Below are 19,010 nucleotides of genomic sequence, written 5' to 3' on the forward strand. Positions count from 1 at the left end.
TATTAGGTTCTGAGAAAAACAACTCTAGCTACAATGGACTTCACACATTCTAACTGTGCATGCCTCTGGATATGTTTCTTATACCAAGACTGAAATTCACAGCAACACTATTTAGTTGAGATATTAAGAATCTTAAACCGCTGAGAATGCAAGACAGGGAAATCTTATCTGGGGTTGTCCAAGATTTCCTGGTCTAGCATTTTCTAGCAGTGTTTGATTTTTTTTTCTTACTTTTAAAGTTAATTTTGTAATTTGTACACCAATTTAGAATGCTAATCCTTTGTAATTATAGAACATTATAAAACTTCTATTATGACATCACAACGTGGCATGTTTTATCTCATCCATGGTGGAGATAAGGAAGTCTCATAAGATTAAAAAAGGAATATCCTTGGCTCTTTAAAAAGAAAAGACTTCCTATTGGGACTGATGCTATTCTGTTCACTGGTGGTCACATTTAATTCTATAGAACATTGTCAGTGGAAATTCCTGACATTTTTTGTTTCACAGCAGAAGCCTGAAAATATGAGGTTTTTAGAAAGTGTTAGAGTCAGCAATAAATGGGAAAATGTACTTTCATAAATTTAAAAAAAAAATAAGTGATCACATATTTATTTAAATCAAGTGTCATAATTGGTGTAGTTTGTCAAAATTTTGTCTTTGGGTTTAATTTTTAATTCATGGATTTCAAGGGAAATTCAATTAATAAATTCTAAATATCTTACATCATTGAGAGCAGCAAAAATTGATACCCAACACACAAATTTTCACAATATGCTCCATTTGTGAATAACATACATTTTTCTTCATAAACATATAATAATAAATAATTTTACCTAAACATATCAGTATATAAATCTGTGAGATGTGTCAATTACCTACATATTAGTAGTACTTCAATGGAAAAGAATTGACTACAATGGAAAGAAAGGAATGTTTATACAGAATAATCAACAAAAATAAAGACTAGCTTAATATAATCTCTGACTAAAATCTTTAAAAATCACATTGGCAAAATTTGTATTTACAAAAAAAAAAAGAAAAAGAAAGAACCTCACTATTGAAATAAAAAAATTGGTGTTGTTCACATCAATGTACATTGTTGCAAAAAAGTTCTATAGTTCTTACAAAGAACTTAAGTATATATAGTATGATGACACACATTTCAAAACATTTTGGAAGACACAAAGAACAACTTACTTAAAAAAATGAAAGAATATATAACTTAGCATTTGTAAAGATAGAAGTGCCATTCATTGCATTACAGACAATATCTTCACTCGCCATTATTGTCCTTATAAAGCCTTAAGAACATCCTTGTAAATCAAAGCCTTCAGTTACTGAAAAAGCCTTCAGAAAAACATCCTAACTAGCTGAACCAGTAAACAGTTACTGATACAGCCTTCAGAAGAACATCATAACTAGCTCAACCAGTCAACAGTTACTGACCCTCACTAGTTAAACCAGTCAACAGTTACGGATAAAGCCTTCAGAAGAACATCCTAACTAGATGAACCAGTCAACAGTTACTGATACAGCCTTCAGAAGAACATCCTCACAAGTTAAACCAGCCCACAGTTACGGATAAAGCCTTCAGAAGAACATCCAAACTAGCTGAACCAGTCAACAGTTACTGATACAGCCTTCAGAAGAACATCATAACTAGTTAAACCAGTCAACAGTTACTGATACAGCCTTCAGAAGAACATCCTAACTAGTTAACAGTATAAATAAAGACAGAATTGTGAAAGAAAGCAATTAATAGTTTTTTTCATACCTAGATATAATTTTCAAGTTTCTTAGATGTTATTATATTAAGTCAACTTTATCCATTTTATGTGAGTAAATCAAATTCACTATTCAAACACTTTAGTTTAAAACCTTAAATAATGCCTGTAACACTATCAGACTGAAACAATCAGTTCAAGTGTAAAATTAGTCTTACTAACAAATATGCCCATGCATCTGAAAATAAACCAATGAAATCAGTCAAATGAATGAAACATCCCTAATAGCAAATAGTCAAACAAAAACATTAAAATGAGCACTATAAGATAAATGCAGTGACATTCCATTGAAAGTCACTGACATTGTACCTGAAGATGAGATGCATTAAACAAGTAAAAATGGATAACATCTACAGACTACATCAACAGGTCCTTTCTCAAAGGCAGAAGACACATTAAAGGTCAAAGGTTATCTGCTGTTGTAAACAACTCAACATAAGCGTAAGAGCGAATCTTATTTTACACACTATCCAGTTGATAAAAAAATCATGGCACAAGAAGTGACCTCCATTGTTTCTGTGACCTTGAAATATCACTTTCACACTATAATGTATGGGTTTAGTCTTTTTGGTATTTCATAATATAGAACAACGTCCCCTCCGATGTTTACCACCACCTGTTTTTCGAGAATTTTCATCTGGTCTTTCTTCTGCTTGAAATTTTCTACAAATATACATTACTTATACATGTATTTGGAAGTCTTTTAATTAAAGATTGTTTTTTAGTTTCAAGAAGTTTATTACTTGAATAAAGACCACAAAAAGGTAAATTAAATTGTCATAAAATTAGAAAAGCAGTTTCTACTACCATTTATCATCAAGATTCACTTATCTTAGCCAAAAGAAAAATTCAAACCAAAGTATTGATAAGCTCTGATTTTCCTCACACATTGCTAACTTCATAGTATCCCAGATAACTGCTGTATTGATAACACGTACCTAATAATTTTGACTAAATCATAAAACGATTGGTCTACATTAAGTCTCATTTTAGCGCTGGCTTCTATATAACTTATTCTCAACTGTCGTGATAATTCTTGACCTTCTTCTTTAGTAACCTGCAAAACAGAGTTTTAAAATTAGTTACTTTTTATTGTATTGTGGCCACAAATTATTATTTATTCTGTCAAATGAACATAAAGGGGTGTAAAATTTTATAACTATCATAAAGTTTCCAGAGCTAAGCACTGAACATTAACAAAAAGGAGATCCTCCATTAGAACTATTGGTCAAATCAAACTGGTTTCCATGGAAATGACTGTTATTTGTTAAAACAAAATCAGTTACATAAAGATGTAAATCACACTCATTTCCTCTTGTAACTAGATGTATAATAATAGCATAATAGCAGTAATTAAACACACAAAAATAAAATGTTCCACAATCTGCAGTTAGACAGAACAAGATTGCTATACTTAGCCTTATGTACCCTGCTACTGAGAAAAAGTTGAAGTGCAAAAGCCCATAACTCCTGTAAAATATATCTAATCAAAACTGCTTTGTAACCAATTTGTTCAACTATATATTATGACTAACAGTCTTGTAAAATTTTGAACTAACAGACAGAAATATGGTGACTAACAACCCTTCAAAATCTGAACTAACAGACAGAAATATGGTGACTAACAACCCTTCAAAATCTGAACTAACAGACAGAAATATGGTGACTAACAACCCTTCAAAATCTAAACTAACAGACAGACATGTGGTGACTAACAACCCTTCAAAATCTGAACTAACAGACAGAAATACGGTGACTAACAACCCTTCAAAATCTGAACTAACAGACGGACATACGGTGACTAATAACCCTTCAAAATCTGAACTAACTGACGGACAGATGCACAGACAGCAGTATTTCAATGTCCCCTTCAGCATTGTGGTAACAGACAACAAACAAAATCAACAGTCATTAGTCCATAGACATAATTTGGCTTTTCATATTTTCTTTTTTATTTTTCGTATCTGAAATAATAATGCTAATTTGACCTTCTGTATTTATGTATACAAATATAAATATAAAATGCACATAATCTGCTTTTTGTGGATTATCTTTTAATTTCTATCCGTGGTTGGCTAAAATAGTGGATCACTCAGCAATCTTTGGAGTTCTTAGTCTGCTTCATTAGAGGATAACTCACCAATCTTTGGTGTGCTAAGTTTGCTTTATCAGTGGATTATTCACCAATCTTTAGTAGCGCTTTAATAAAGGATTACTCACCAATCTTTCGTGTTCTAAGTATGCTTTAATAGTGTATCACTCACCAATTCTTCATGTTCTAAGTCTGCATTATTAGAGGATAACTCACCAATCTTTGGTGTGCTAAGTTTGCTTTAACAGTGGATTATTCACCAATCTTTAGTAGCTTAAGTCTTCTTTATAAATGGAATACTAACCAATTTTAGTGCTTATTTTATTACTGCATTACTCAACCATCTATTGTGTTCTAAGTCAATGGATCCCTCACCAATCTGTGATGATCTAAGTCTACCTCATCAGAGGATTACACATCAACTTTTGGTGTCCTTAGTCAGCGGATTACTCATCAACCTTTGGTGTTCTTAGTCAGTGTATTACTCACAAACCTTTGGTGTTCTAAGTTTACCTGGTCAGTGGATTACTCATTAACCTTTGGTGTTATTAGTCAGTGGATTACTCACTAACCTTTGGTGTTCTAAAAATACCATTTCAGTAGATTACTCACCAATCTCTGGTGTTCTAAGTCTACCTTATCAGTGGATTACTCATCAACCTTTGGTGTCCTTAGTCAGTGGGTTACTCACCAATCTTTGGTGTCCTTAGTCAGTGGATTACTCTCCAATCTTTTGTGTTCTTAGTTAGTGGATTACTCACCAATCATTGGTGTTCTTAGTCAGTGGATCACTCACCAATCTATGGTATAATAAGTCTACCTTATCAGTAGATTACTCACCAATCTTTGGTATTCTAAGTCTTCCTTATCAGTAGATTACTCACCAATATTTGGTATTCTAAGTCTTCCTTATCAGTAGATTACTCACCAATCTTTGATGTTCTAAGTCTGCCTTATTAGCAACTAATATCATTGGGAACTCTTCTCTATCTTTCACTCTTAATATTTGCTTGTGGAATTTATATATTTCATTAAAACTGTAAAAAATATAGTAAACAATTAACTTTACAGCCTGTGGAGACAATAACAGAATTGCATTTATTTATAAAATCAAACTTCTGTATGCTATTTACAAAGTGTGGACTTCATAATTGGTAATGATGATTTTAGATTACATGAAAACTTTGACACTTTGTAAAATGGATTAGCTCACTGTCACAGATTGAAAAAAATATCAAAATTCGTGTTCATCTTAAGTAGAACGCCAAGATGAAATATAATAGTATGATTTAATACAGAAATACTGTAAGCTGGCTCACAAAAATTATACCCTTACATCTACTCTACCATTCTCAAATGGAATTTGATTACTTCACTTTGCACATATCCAGTGTTTTGGACAACATATGGCTTCATAAACCTAAATTTTATTTGTGTGCATAAATAATGTTCAATCATGTGTCTTCTCAGTCAAGGGTGTAACATTTCAAGGAAATTACTTCACATAAAAATAAAGAAGCCATCAAAACTACTTTATTTTCATTTTACACATCCCCAAACAAGTAAACCAGAAACATTGTTCAAATCACTGATAAGTGTACCATTTTACATTCAAGACCAAAAAATATATTTAATTTTGAGCCTAAGGCTTTGGAGTCTATAGAAATTAGATGACTTAGATGAGGCCAAAACATGTCCTGCATCGCTGTCATATATTTCTCAACAAATGTACCGTAAATATGTAAACACATAGCAAATTAAAAACTACAGTTTGGGCTCCAAAGTTCCTTAAGTAATATACTATTAATAACATACACTGCTGTAAAAACATGCTAAAAATGTAGGGAAAATATTAATTATCTCCATAATCTGAGGTGCATATCTTCAGTATGTATATAAATGCAGTTGAAAGTTTGAATAATATTCATTCAACACTTTTTGATTTACAGAACATCCACAACATAAAGTGACTAAAAAAATTGCTAAGTTCGACATGCAAAATATGTAGGAAAAAAATAATCAAATTTCTCTATTTCTATTTTTATTTCTCTCAAATTTGCACACCTTCCAAAATATTTTAAATAAATTGCAAAGTTTGAATTACATTGGTTTAATACTTTTTGAGTTACAGATTACACAAAGAAGGTACTACCTAAGCATGATGGATTGAAGGATGCAGGTGATGATGAGACCAAGCTCCAAAAACAATTAAACTCAAGAAGTTAAATAATATATGTATCTCCTTACAGTGATGCAACTGATTTTCTTTTATGCACATACCCTTATGATATTTAAGCAAACAATGACATTTGATTTCTAAGAATACCACAAAATTTAATCAAAATCCATGGAATGTTTCATGAGTAGCCTATTGACTGATTTAGTTTAGATTTTGTGAATGACTTCAACAATTTCATTAGGGATTCCCTAATTTTCTGTGAATGTCACAAAGAAGTTTGACCAATCAATGTCCTTGAACAAAATAAAATGTTTCACAGGATACAGCTTAATACACCCACAGAGGTTGAACCCTGAGCAGTTGGACAAGTTGGATCACATTATTCAAACTAAACACAGCTTTGACTTTGGATTACAATCAGACATTTTAAACAGGATAAAAATTTGATCAGAACCCAAGGGGTCACTTTTAGGCTCTTACTTCTATATGGCTCCAGTCAAAATCTGCAAAATCAACCACAAACTTCCAGTGGTACATTGGGTTACAATTTAAGAGAGATCCATTCCCTTTCAACCAAGTTATCCTCCAGAAATCAGGGAAAAAAATACTTGTTTCTGGCTTCTTTGTGGCTCCTTATTCTTATTTGCCTCAAGTATAAACTTCCAAATTCATCCCCGTCTTCCATTTGTGGTAAGATTCATTCATTAATAGCCAAGTTAATGTCTAGACAACAGGAAAATACATGTTTCTGGCTGCTTTTTTTATCTATAACTTGTATAACTTCTGAAAAGTCCCAGCCTTTACCCCCTAAATCAATTCAAGTCTGACCATTGTGGTATAGAATATTTTGGAACAATATCATAGACATTCTTATGAGTTGTATAGTTAAATTAAATGAAATGCTGGTTTAAGGCTTTTTTTAGCAACTTAATTCTTAAATGGTTGTGGCCATAACCCTCAAAATCATTACCAACCTTCCTTTTGTGGTTTGGAACCTTCTTATAACATTCTATAAATATTAACCAATACTCAAATTATAGCACGAAAACCAAATGTCTTCAGATAATGATAGCACCATAACAATATGTATTTACAATTTTTGTGGTCATTTAAAAAACTACATATACTAGTTAGGTAATAAGTTTCTGTAACAGATAAAATATTGCAAACAACAATGACAGAAAAAAAACTTATACATGTATCAATGCCTTCAAGACGTATTTTTTTTAAATAGCTCACCTGCTTCGATCTGTTACTGAGTAAACTAAAAGAAAACCCTCTCCTGATCTCATATACTGCTCCCTCATAGCACTGAACTCTTCTTGACCTGCTGTGTCTAAAACTGAAATGAAAACATAGTAGATATACATTTATTCATAATGAATCAAATGTTAAAGTGTAAATTCAGGAAGAATTTTGCAGAATTATTAATGTGATGTCAAGATTTTGAAACAGATCTCAAGTTTCAATTTTGAGTGATCCAAGGACAGATTCACCAGAATACCTCTTCCCACTAGAACATCAAAATAAGGCAGTCTATCATTTCAAAGGCCTTTTTCAAGATCAACAAACAGAAGCTAAACAATAAATTAATTAGCTATTAATTAAATTTAAAACATTATAAATATGGTAACTTTCAGTTCTCAAATATGAAAAAAACTTAAATAAGTAGCATTTTATTAAATCCAAGGGGCCTAACTATATACAAAAATCAATTAACCAGAACAAAAAATATATAAAGAAGACCAAACAGGTACCATCTTTGCAAGGCACAGCTTGATACCATCCTAGAGGTCAAATCCTGAGCAGTTGGGGCAAGTATGGATACATCATTCCAGCTTAAAGTAGCTCTGAATTTCAATTTTTGTTAAACATTTGACACAGGAAAAAAATTGACCAGAAGTGGCCCTTTTTGGTCCATTATACCTCAATAAACACAACCCCCACAATCAATCACAGCTTCCCTTTGGGGTAGGCACTTTGTGGTGCAATTTCAAAAAGACCAATTCACTTTTACTATTTAGTTATTAGCTGCACATCAGGAAAATACTTGTTTTTGTCCTTTGTTTGGTCTCTCACTCCTTATCAGTTCAAGTCATAACACTATTAAAAATCCATCCTAGCAATCCTTTTTATGATATGGCACCTTGTAAGACAATTTCAAACGGAACAATCCAGTCCTTATTGACCTGACATCATGAAAATGGTTATTTCTGGCACTTTTTTGGTAATTCATTTATAAACAGTTCAAAATTTATAAACCTCCAAAATCCCAGCCTTCCTTTGGTGGTATGGCACCTCATGGTACATTTAAACAAAAATTCATTCACTTAAGTTATAGTCAGGACATAAGGAAAATGCTTGATTCTGGCCTCTTCTTTTTTTCCTTTAATTCCTAAATGGTGTTAGTCAAAACCAAATCCAGTCATATTAATCAAGTTATGGACATCATGAAAATGCTTGTTTCTGGCTCCTTATGCATAGATAGTTCATGTTACAACCCCAAAAACAATCCAAGGCTTACTCTTTTGGAATGGCACCTTGAGGTTTAATTTCATAAGATTTATACACTTGTATTTAAGTTATTGGTCCAGACATGAAATGTCCATAGCATAATACCATTATAAGGACGTATGAAAATTACTACACAAAATAATAATAAAAAAAGGGAATCACTTACTGTCTAATCTGGCTACTACAGAATCTATAACACATTGTTTTGTATAGGAGTCCTCTATTGTTGGGTCATAATCTGTGACAAAGTATGACTGAAAAAGAAAACCACATAACTAAAGAACTTGAAGTTAATTAGTTGCACTTTCAATTTCCCATTTTGCATACAGTAATATGTAAAATTTATAATATTGCCAAGGATTTTTGTAGTAGACTACTATGAAAATCCTTGATATTGTTTATCTTGTTAGGATAAGGAAATTTCAAATTTTTGCTGAATAAATTAAGGTAATAGGCCTGTAAATAACTTTAAAACAGTAGAACATGGTAAAATGCAGTAAGACGACATAAAATGCTTCACAGGATGCAGTTGAATATGACCACAGAGATCAAACCATAAACAGCTGGGGCAAACACATCATTCAAGCTTGATACAGCTTTCAATTTTTATTTGCAAAATTTAAAGACTTGACATAGTAGAAGAATTTGACCAAGAATTGCAGTAGCACCTTTTTGGTCCTTAATTCATAATTACTCATAACTCGTCCTATATTCTATGTACAATGAACATGAAAATGCCAAAAATATTTCTGTATTCCTTGTTTACTTGCCTCCATGATAAAATCAAATCTGTCAATTTATATATTCCCGACTTGCGGACCAACACTTTGTTAACATTTATCTCCCTTTGGAGCAGGTGTCTATTCGGAACACGTAAGGTTTTCCATCCGATATCGACGATACTTCAGAAAATCTTGGAAGTCAAAAGGGAATTTCTCGTTCTACTGACCCTGCCATAAATTTTCTTTACCCAGGATACAAATGAAAATCATTCTTATGTAACCTACCAAAAAAATGAAACACCCTGTAAATTTTAGAAACACCGTTGTGTTTGTCTGCTGGTGATTCCATTTTCATTCAGGTTACCTCTTTTTTCTGCACCCGAATCCGAACATTGATTAGAGAGACTTTGAAAATTATACCTGCTCTTACAGGAAGTAACTCTGCAAAAACAGGATAAAATATGGCTGCATCCTGAGCTCCGCAAATAGGGAATATATATAAATTGGTGTGTTTAAAAAAAAAGTTCAATTTACTATTTAATAAATACTGGAAAGTAATGCTGCAACGCATAGCAGGACTTCTCTTATTGGTAGACTTTGAAAAAGCATTTGACACTATTGAATGACCATTAATCAAAAAGACACTACATTTTCATGGCCTTAGTCTCATATTATGTCATATATATACATTTTATTGTATAAATATGGATAAAAAGTTTATATTCAGAGATATCAAATTCTGTGGAAAATAATGGTCACATGTAAAGATGAAATTAGAATGGGGGTAGACAAGGAGATCAGTTATCCCCTTACTTATTTATCCTTGTATTAGAACTTCTTAGTGCAGCCCTAAAAAACCATCAAGAAGTAACTGGTGTTGCAATTGATGACTGTGAGTGTTTGCTAAATCAATATGCAGATGACTCTACTAAAATTTCGTATGATATCCATAGATCATTCGAAAGGGCATTACACATATTCAATGGCTTTTCTATTTAAGCTGGTCTGTGCATTCACTTGGAATAAACTGAAGCGATATGGGTTGGCTCATGAAAAAGGAGTGTTCAAAACAACCTCCCTGGAAAACCTTTAGTTCGGAATACATCTGGTCAATTTAAGATGCTTGGAATTTCTTTTAATATTATGGCAGATGACAAGACTTGTCACAATTTTAAAGATAAACTGAAAAAAGGACAAATGAAAGAACCTTAGTAAGCTTGCTCACATACGCCACATGTTCCCATGTTGGATACGCAAGAAAATTTGTTTGTAAGAGAAATACATGTAGAAGAATCCCAATAAAAAAAAAAGGAATAAGAGTGTTTTTAGGCTTTAGACCTCTAAACTAAATTCTGTTACTCAGAATGGTAGTTTCAAACTGCAGACAGATTTCTTTGAGTTTTAGTTAATCCAAAGTAAATATCATCGTAGCAGAACAAAACATACATTTGACCTGCAACTTATCATGATGAACTTATATACCAAATATCATGTCATAATCTGCAAGCATTTAGAAAAAAAAAGGCTGGTTCTTTCTGTGAATTTAGCTAAGTTCAAGACCTGTAATTTTGATAAAAATCATCGGAGTGGAACCAACTACAAACTTGTCCTGTAACTTATCATGTTAAATTTCTGTACTAAAAATCATGTCAATATCTGCAAATGTTTAGAAAAAAGTCAGGAAAACTGTTATTTCTGTGAAATTTGCTAAGTTCAAGGCCTGTAATTTTGGTAAAAATCATCAGAGCGGAACAAAATGTACACTTGACCTGTAACTTATCATGGTGAATTTAAATACCAAAAATCATGTCAACAGAAAGTTTTTCTAGTTTCAATGTTCAGATATTTCTTAATTTTTGCTAGGAGATACATATCAGGAGATTGGTCTGTTTTTGGGGGGACTTTTTTTTTAAATTTCAAAGCGGTACTTGGAATTCAACAGCAATCCTTGGAACTTGATCAAGGTGAATGAAACTTTTAGCTTTAAACAACAGTATTGTCAAAATATTTTTCTATTAATGATTTGATATCAGGTAATAGACTACACACCTATTAAGAGCTTTCAGAACATACCCCAAGTATAGTAACAAATTTTGTTAAATATTATGGTATCATCTCTACAATACCAGAACATTGGAAAATTGGTACAGGGAAAGGCAGAAATTGATGAAACAAACAATAATATTGTAGAAAAGTTGAAAAGTGACAAGAAACTAAGTACATATTTTTATAAATTATTCATTTCAGAAACTTCAGAAAATCACACCAAAATTCAACAAATAGGAATATTTTCCTTGAACGGGAGATAGTAGATATGAACCATTTGTAAGCCAACCCTGCACAAGAAAACTACTATTGTAAAGATGGTTGCCCTTACAAACTGCTCTTGGTGTCAATTAAAACAAATACTTAATATTTTTTTTTGTAGTTTGTAATATGCATGGTGACCTTCAGTAAATATGTGTCTGTACTTTCCATGCTTTTGAAGACTGGTTAATTCTTACTTTGACCTCCTTTTGTCAATAGCATAAAAAACGTACCTTATGAACTTTTAACTTTGCACCACAGCTTCAGAAAAAAGATGAAATGCAAATTTGATGTCAAAAGAATGAAAAGTATAAAAGTAGTCTTATAATCTCCATGATGTAAATTTATTCAGACAATGTTTAAGTTATCTACCAATTTCTAGGAAGATATAAAATGTATTACAGCTCATTTCCTAGGTTATTTTCCAATCTGCTCAGCAAATGATAAAAAAAGATCAATTTGGTCTATTGAAGTACAAATCTCAAAGGTCTCAGACCTTAGGTATGTGACATATTATCATATACCAGTATATAAATCTACAAGTAAAAAGTATTCTCAAACTTTCATTTTCCTGGTCTTAATAACACCTAGCAGTACACAGGTGCAAGACACTAATTCATTTAGTTTCAATTTAATGTAATATTGTTATTAAATAGGTTTCCTGTCAAACTCCCAGCATGGGCATGTCATAAAAATGGATAAGCTACACTTTCCTACTTCAGCATTTATATTCTACAGTTTTTACAGGAAAGACTTCAAATACATAGGTACAAGATAGAAACTACTTGTCATCAAAATCAAAACTCAATCTAGAAGACTCAATTTCTTTAATTTAAATTACTGCATTGTCTAATTCAAGCCATGTATAAAATTGCACATTTTGATACATGTACATGACTTCTTCAACTTAAAGTTTAAGTCTGATTACTTTAAGAAGACAATTTCAGCCATTAAGGGTTACTGATGAAGATACTAATAGTAGAAATGTGCTATCATTTGTATAACAACAGATGCAGGTTGAGGTATTTCTGAATAATGACATCAATATAAGTCAAATTTTATCACATAATTGTATGATTTGCATGCTATCAGCAAATGACTTCAAGTTATCAGTTATCTGATTATATTGAATATATTTAATCAAAGAATATCTCTACAGTATGGACAAATTCTCTTGATCGCATAATCAATTATCATTCCACCAGGCCAGTCCATTTTAAGCTTTGCCATTTCATCTTTCCACCAGGAAGTCAATTGAACTCTCACCCAATCCACTTAAAATTTACATTGCATGAATATTTGCAATTATTTACAAGTATATTACTTTAAGTCCCAATTTTTAATTTGCTAAGTTGCATATGTTACCTTAAATGATGTGGACTTTATAATCATTTTATCATGGATAAGCATATACATGTACCTAAAGGAATTTCAAAATCATGGTTACATATCATTTTGAGCATCTACTGAAGATATCTACTGCTGATTTTGTACATGAAGTGTTTCATGTAATACTTGGCAAAATCAAGAAAGATATTACGGTACAAACTAATTTTCCAGTCTTAATGTTTAGTACAAACATTAAATGGAGCTAAACAAGACTTTTTCTTTATAGACACTAAGTGTTGTTAATTATTTCTTGGATAAAAAATACATTTCATCAACCTTGAAATTTAAATCAGGAGACTTTGAAAATTTGGTCAGAAGTAGAAGACCTCAGATGGTCTTACAAACCTTTTATAAATGATTCATAGTATTTTGAATTCAGTTGCTGAATGTCACAGGTAAAAACTTAGCTACAATACACATGAACTGAAAGTATGAAATAATTTACATTTTGAATATTGCAAATGTATGTCAAATTCTATTCATGAATCAATTGTAATTCATAGCAGTAGAGAAACAAATCAGCAATGAGAGGACCACAATAAGTACCCACTGGAATACCAACAATTTGTCTGTATAAAGTATGACCAAACAAATACAAATATTCTCAATTAAAATTCAAATCACTGGTCTTATCTAATATGTCCAATTAATTTATATTTTCCATCTCAAATCACTAAAAAATGCATTATGGTCACTCAAAAATGAATAGGAACCAGATTTACATGTATCAAAGCTCCATTTAATTAATTATGAATTTTTTTTCTTAATCATCTTATGTGGCAGTGCTGTATATATAGTAGAAAAGTAATAGCCATTGACGATATATCATAACCCTCTAAATTAATCACAGTCTCAATTCAAATGTGACCTTCAAGGAGTGGAGCCTCAAGGTACAATATTATAGTGACACATACACAAGTTACATGCTTATAGTTCATTTTATGAAATTAATGTTTTTGTCCACTACAACACCTATGACCATAATAAAAATCAAAGTGCTGATAGCACCAGAGGTTTTCCATTCTTGTGAATATTGTAGCACGAACAAAGTTTCAAAGATTATATGATGTTTAATAAAATTGTGATCAATCATACATTGCATTTAAAACACTATTAAGAACTGTCCTATTTTAATATGTATAAACTGACAGTCAATCTATACCACTGATCCAACTTCACACACATTTACAATTTTTTGTTTCATTTCACCTTTTTTTCCAAAATTTTAAATATATCCAAAAGTTAATGTGCATTTACATTCAAAAGCTTTATTAAGTATTTATCCCACATTATAATTATACTTAAATAAAACCAATATCAGCTGAAGAATATAATTTCCTTAAAACAAGATTTTCAAAAACTAGACACTTTAATCAATTTGAATTTTCCCGCCAATTTCATTTGGCTCAAATCACTCTCTTCATTTCCTGTTGAAAAATGGTAAAATGTTAATGATGGGATGGATAATGTGAAATATAAGTGTGTTAAAATAAAAATATTAAACACATTTTATCCTTCCAGACACATTACCGTAAGAAATAAATTCCCTAAATGTAAATTTATTACTAAATATCTTTCATGGCCAAAAAGGAGTCCCTCAAATCTTGAGATGATATGAAGGCTAGTCCTAAGATCTTAATTTTATTTGCATAAATAATACAATGTTATTGAGCAGATAAAATGCAAGAAGTATATTTACTTGTTATTAAAGAGGTACTGAATGATATAAAAGGAATTACACTTGGACTAGGACTATATTTTTGTGTAGTGCTCAGAAATAGTAGGGAAGTTCCAGTGATTGACCTGTGACATGAGGTATTTTGATCCTAAAGGATCAAAAACCCAAACAAATCAAGAAATAGTCAAGTTACTGCAGGAAAACAAGTACTGCTACCTTTGGATGACCCGAATACCACCAACAATTTATTATGTCCTCAAAACAAAAGTGCTTTTCAAACTTAGTTTTATGGTATAAAGGATAATTGCACAAATATTGGGAACAATAAACTGTAGTGAACACATCTGTCATTCAAACAAGAAAATAAAATTTTCTTGTGATTTACAACTCATCCTTGTTAAAAAAGCTAATGTGTATATGTTGATAGAAAGTTCTGAAAAGGTACTAAAACATGGTGCAGCATAAAACATACCTTTTGTAAGTTGATATATCAAGATATGATGAATTGTTGTGCATAAGTTTAACTACACAAAAGGTTTCAGTTGATTATTACATGTTTTAACATTGTTTCTCTGAGAAAACATTACACTATCAAGACTCGTGAGAGCTGTCATTCAACTACCTTTGTTAAATGTTACTCTCCTTTATGCTTCCAAAATTGTTACATTCTAGGAAGATTATTGATTGTATTTGTAATGTATATTCTTGCCTTATTGTAAATCAAATATTTTGGTTTATGACAAATACAATCTTTAACTTCAGACATGGCTTTGAAAGTATTGTTGTCAATTGATTGTGATGTCATTTTGAGAACTACAATGTCATTGCCAGTATGAATGAAACATGATGACAGGTGATTGTTCAGTAGTAAACTTAAGGGGTTACTGAAATCTTAGTTCTTCTAATGCATCATTAAGATATATGTCTGAAGCAGCAAGCATGGGAGAGCAATAGATAGTTTTGGAGTTAGAAATACTAAAATAAGGAAATTCATAGATTTGTAATACAAGACAAAATACATGTATATTAACTAATCAGACTAGTAATTTTTTTTAATTTTCTTCCTTGAGTGCCTTCAACACTTAAGTTTGACATAAAATTTTTATTTCCAAAAATAGAAGTCAGCAGAAAATGAACAAATGTATCTATAGGCTTTTTTCCAACATTAAATGTTGAAAGACAAACAATATTAGAATGCCAAAATATATATAGGTTTCGCTGGCCAGGTCATTCCTCCCTGTAGGATTAATCTAGGGTTGTAAATACACGATGTATGGTAGTACAGGACAGCTCATCTAGGTGTTGTTACGTAGGATAGAGGATCAAATTAATGATACATGCCACAACAATTCAATATTATACAAATGTCGTGTGCGAAGTTACAACCCTAGATTAATCCTCTTTTCCGATGGAATTGTCACATTTTGAGATGTATGGATATATGTATTCCCAACAATGTTAGAACTGTGAAATTTACGAAGCAAATTTTGGTTGTTCCCTCCGTGAGACTTGAACTCGTACCGCTGCGACATCTATAGCAACACTGTCTGCACGAAGTCCAGTGCCCTAGACCACTCTGCCAGCTAGGCTATATAATAATATAGCTTTCGCTCACCGGGAAAAAATAATAGCTTTCGTTGACTGGGTCATTCCTCCTTGAAGGTTTAATCTAGGGCTGTAACTTAGTACACGATGTATGGTAGTGCGGGACAGCTCAACTTGATGTTATAATTATATATAATTCATAAACATTTTATAAATATTTTTTTTATTTCAAAGAAGTTAGAGTTAATATTCACTGATATTTATGACTACAGCTGGTATTCATTATCTATGAGTGAAGCCTATAATATATAAAAAACTTGTCAAAAAGAAATGCTTGGCTCACTTCTAGAAAATGACAAATGTCTTTTCAATATTGAAAAGATTGATATACAAAAACAATTGTAATAGTGTAAGCTATAAACAGGCTGAGAAAAATTCCTGAAATTAGGGTAAACTCAACCCTCTGTTAGGTTTACTTTCTACAAATGTGCCCTGATATGGTGGGTTTTTACCTGTTACAAATTTATTAAGTTTGGAAAATGTCATATTTTAGTTGAAAATTGGAGTATCAATTGTATTTGAAAGTACTCTTAACCCAAATTTCAGGACTTATTCTCCTTCTGGTATAGGGTTGCTACCATTTGCTAGTACCACTTCTAGTACGCATGGTAGATGGTATACTGAGAATATTTAGACTGCAATAAGCTCCAAAAACAAACCAGTATCTACATCGAAAATTCACAATACACACAAGAAAGAGATCCTATACAAGAGAGACAATCCCTGTTAAAAAGTGTCCACAGATTACAAATTTAATGACTTATCTATAACAACACTGCGCAGCTCAGGACTCCATCAAGGGGCTGATTGGTTATCTTTTGACTAATTTTCCAAACAAAGATCAATCAATAAAGAATCAACACTTGAATGGTTTATATAAAGTATTCTATCACAAAATTTTCTATTAATCAATCTTAGAATAGTTTTAGCAAGGATTTTTATTGCATACAGGACTGGAATGTTGCTCTTTCTCATTGTATCCTGTATCAGTACATCAATTTAATTGGATGTGTCACTAATATTTATCAGTGTCACAATACATATTGGTTAATTAAGTCCATAAATGGGAATAAAGCACAAATGATCTTCATTTAAATTCCATAACACATGTCACACACATAAAAAGTGTCAGAAAAAGTTTCCTTTTAGTCAACATTTGAGACAATGAGGGAAGAGTTCAAAATTCAAAATAGCAACACAGCCTCCAATTGTAAAGAGAATACCCCATCTTGACAAAGAACAATTTCTAATTTTTACACAAATAAATACCAAACAAATGTCACAAATAAGTCATTTTTATATAAATTTCTTCCACTAACAACAACTGCAATCACCTTTACATTGTACGTTAGAGTTAAATAAGATGTTTTAATTATTTTTAAATAGACCTGGTCTGACCACCCCTTTTTCAGTCTAGGTATGCCCTATCATAATACATACTGGTTAACAAACATCAATAAATGCAGATTGAGCTCATGGTTATCAATAAAACTCCTTATTTACCCAGATTAGTACCATACTATCAGAAAAAAAGTCAGCTTCATGTCAATATTCAAGACCATGTGAGAGGAGTTAAAAGTATGAATTAGTTTTTCTGCCTTTCATTTAATGGTTATATGCAGGCTTAAACTTGTCAAAGGGTATTCTGACTAACAGTAAACATTATTGAGTATTGTCAATACAATTTCATTACGAACAGGTATATCCAAAAACTCTTTTCACAATTAATTTGTAACTATGACTTCTGTACATACTAAAAAGTGAGCAAATCTCGCTCTTAAATGTATAAAAATTTATCTAAAAATTCATCATACTGACAACTGAGAAACTTTCACCAAGCAAAACAATACGCTGAAGTACATTAAGCTTCAAAAATAGTAAAAATGCAGGCTGTTTAAAAAATGTTTAAAGACAACTAGATTACTTTTCAAAAAAGCTACTTCCGGTTGAAAGAATCTTGATAAAACCCTGTGATCTATTACCAAACCTGGAGCATTTCTTTCAATAATTTTACTAATATTTGGAATGCCATTTGCTGTCTACCACTTATTACTGATAACATATTTTTACAAAAAAACTTAGCAAAATGACAATTGGCATTAAGTCTAATTTGTTGAAATGGAAACCTGATACTTTTGCTTCAGATTCGCTTGCAATTAAGACCATTGCCTTTCTCATATACATGCTCAAAAATTTGAAGTGAGGAAAAATTCCATCATTCAATTAACCAAAGCATATCATCTACAAACTGCATTATGGGTAGTCTTGCTTGTTCTCCCCAAGTGATATATTTACATATATTTAGTGTAAATTAAGTTATTAACACAAGATTCAAATTCTGTCTACAATAAAAATCCTTGGTTTTGGTTATGCTCCAAACAGGAAGGGTGAAGAAGACAATGCAACTGAATGCTATCTTCCAATCCTTGGAGTTTGGGTAAGGACCATAAAAAGGAAAAATAGCTACATACAAGAATAGAGAATAGTCAACTCAGGACAGGGCATTTGCAAGTGTAGCAACATATACAGTTCAATAGTTATTGCATTAATCACCTGAATAAACTGAATTGTCAAGGCACTTTTACCAACACCGCCTCCTCCCACAACTACCAATTTGTAACTTTGGCTTGTATTATTAGGATCGCTTGTTCTTGACATATTTTTTGTAGTGGGTTGTTTTCCTGTGGTAGATGACGGAAGTATAATTCTGTAGAAGCAGAGCTACAAGTTTTTTGTC

At 31.7% G+C, this 19,010-nt stretch overlaps 1 protein-coding gene across 1 annotated transcript; it reads right to left on the reverse strand.

Annotated features, from left to right (window-relative positions):
- Positions 1 to 217: 217 nt before the first annotated feature.
- On the reverse strand, positions 218 to 18,984 carry LOC148615068 (ras-related protein R-Ras2-like). Its single transcript, XM_088589725.1, has 6 exons — positions 18,827 to 18,984; positions 8,739 to 8,826; positions 7,298 to 7,400; positions 4,808 to 4,916; positions 2,726 to 2,844; positions 218 to 2,450 (listed from the first exon to the last, which is right to left on the reverse strand). The coding sequence occupies exons 1-6, from the start codon at positions 18,929 to 18,931 to the stop codon at positions 2,363 to 2,365; spliced, it is 612 nt and encodes a 203-aa protein (XP_088445851.1). The 5' UTR covers positions 18,932 to 18,984; the 3' UTR covers positions 218 to 2,362.
- Between the last annotated feature and the right edge of the window lie 26 nt (positions 18,985 to 19,010).

The sequence above is a fragment of the Perna viridis genome, chromosome 6 (genome assembly GCF_037379345.1).
Source record: "Perna viridis isolate PV_CMFRI_1.1 ecotype Kerala chromosome 6, ASM3737934v1, whole genome shotgun sequence".
NCBI classification, from domain to species: domain Eukaryota; kingdom Metazoa; phylum Mollusca; class Bivalvia; order Mytilida; family Mytilidae; genus Perna; species Perna viridis.

What these genes read in the sequence shown, in the direction of transcription:
- LOC148615068 (XM_088589725.1), bottom strand. Translation starts at nt 18,931, where the DNA reads ATGTCAAGAACAAGCGATCCTAATAATACAAGCCAAAGTTACAAATTG. An exon ending in TGTAGTAGCCAGATTAGACA is followed by an intron (nt 7,401 to 8,738) that starts GTAAGTGATTCC and finishes TTTTCATTTCAG; the next exon opens with TTTTAGACACAGCAGGTCAA. An exon ending in GATTTAGTCAAAATTATTAG is followed by an intron (nt 2,451 to 2,725) that starts GTACGTGTTATC and finishes GTATATTTGTAG; the next exon opens with AAAATTTCAAGCAGAAGAAA.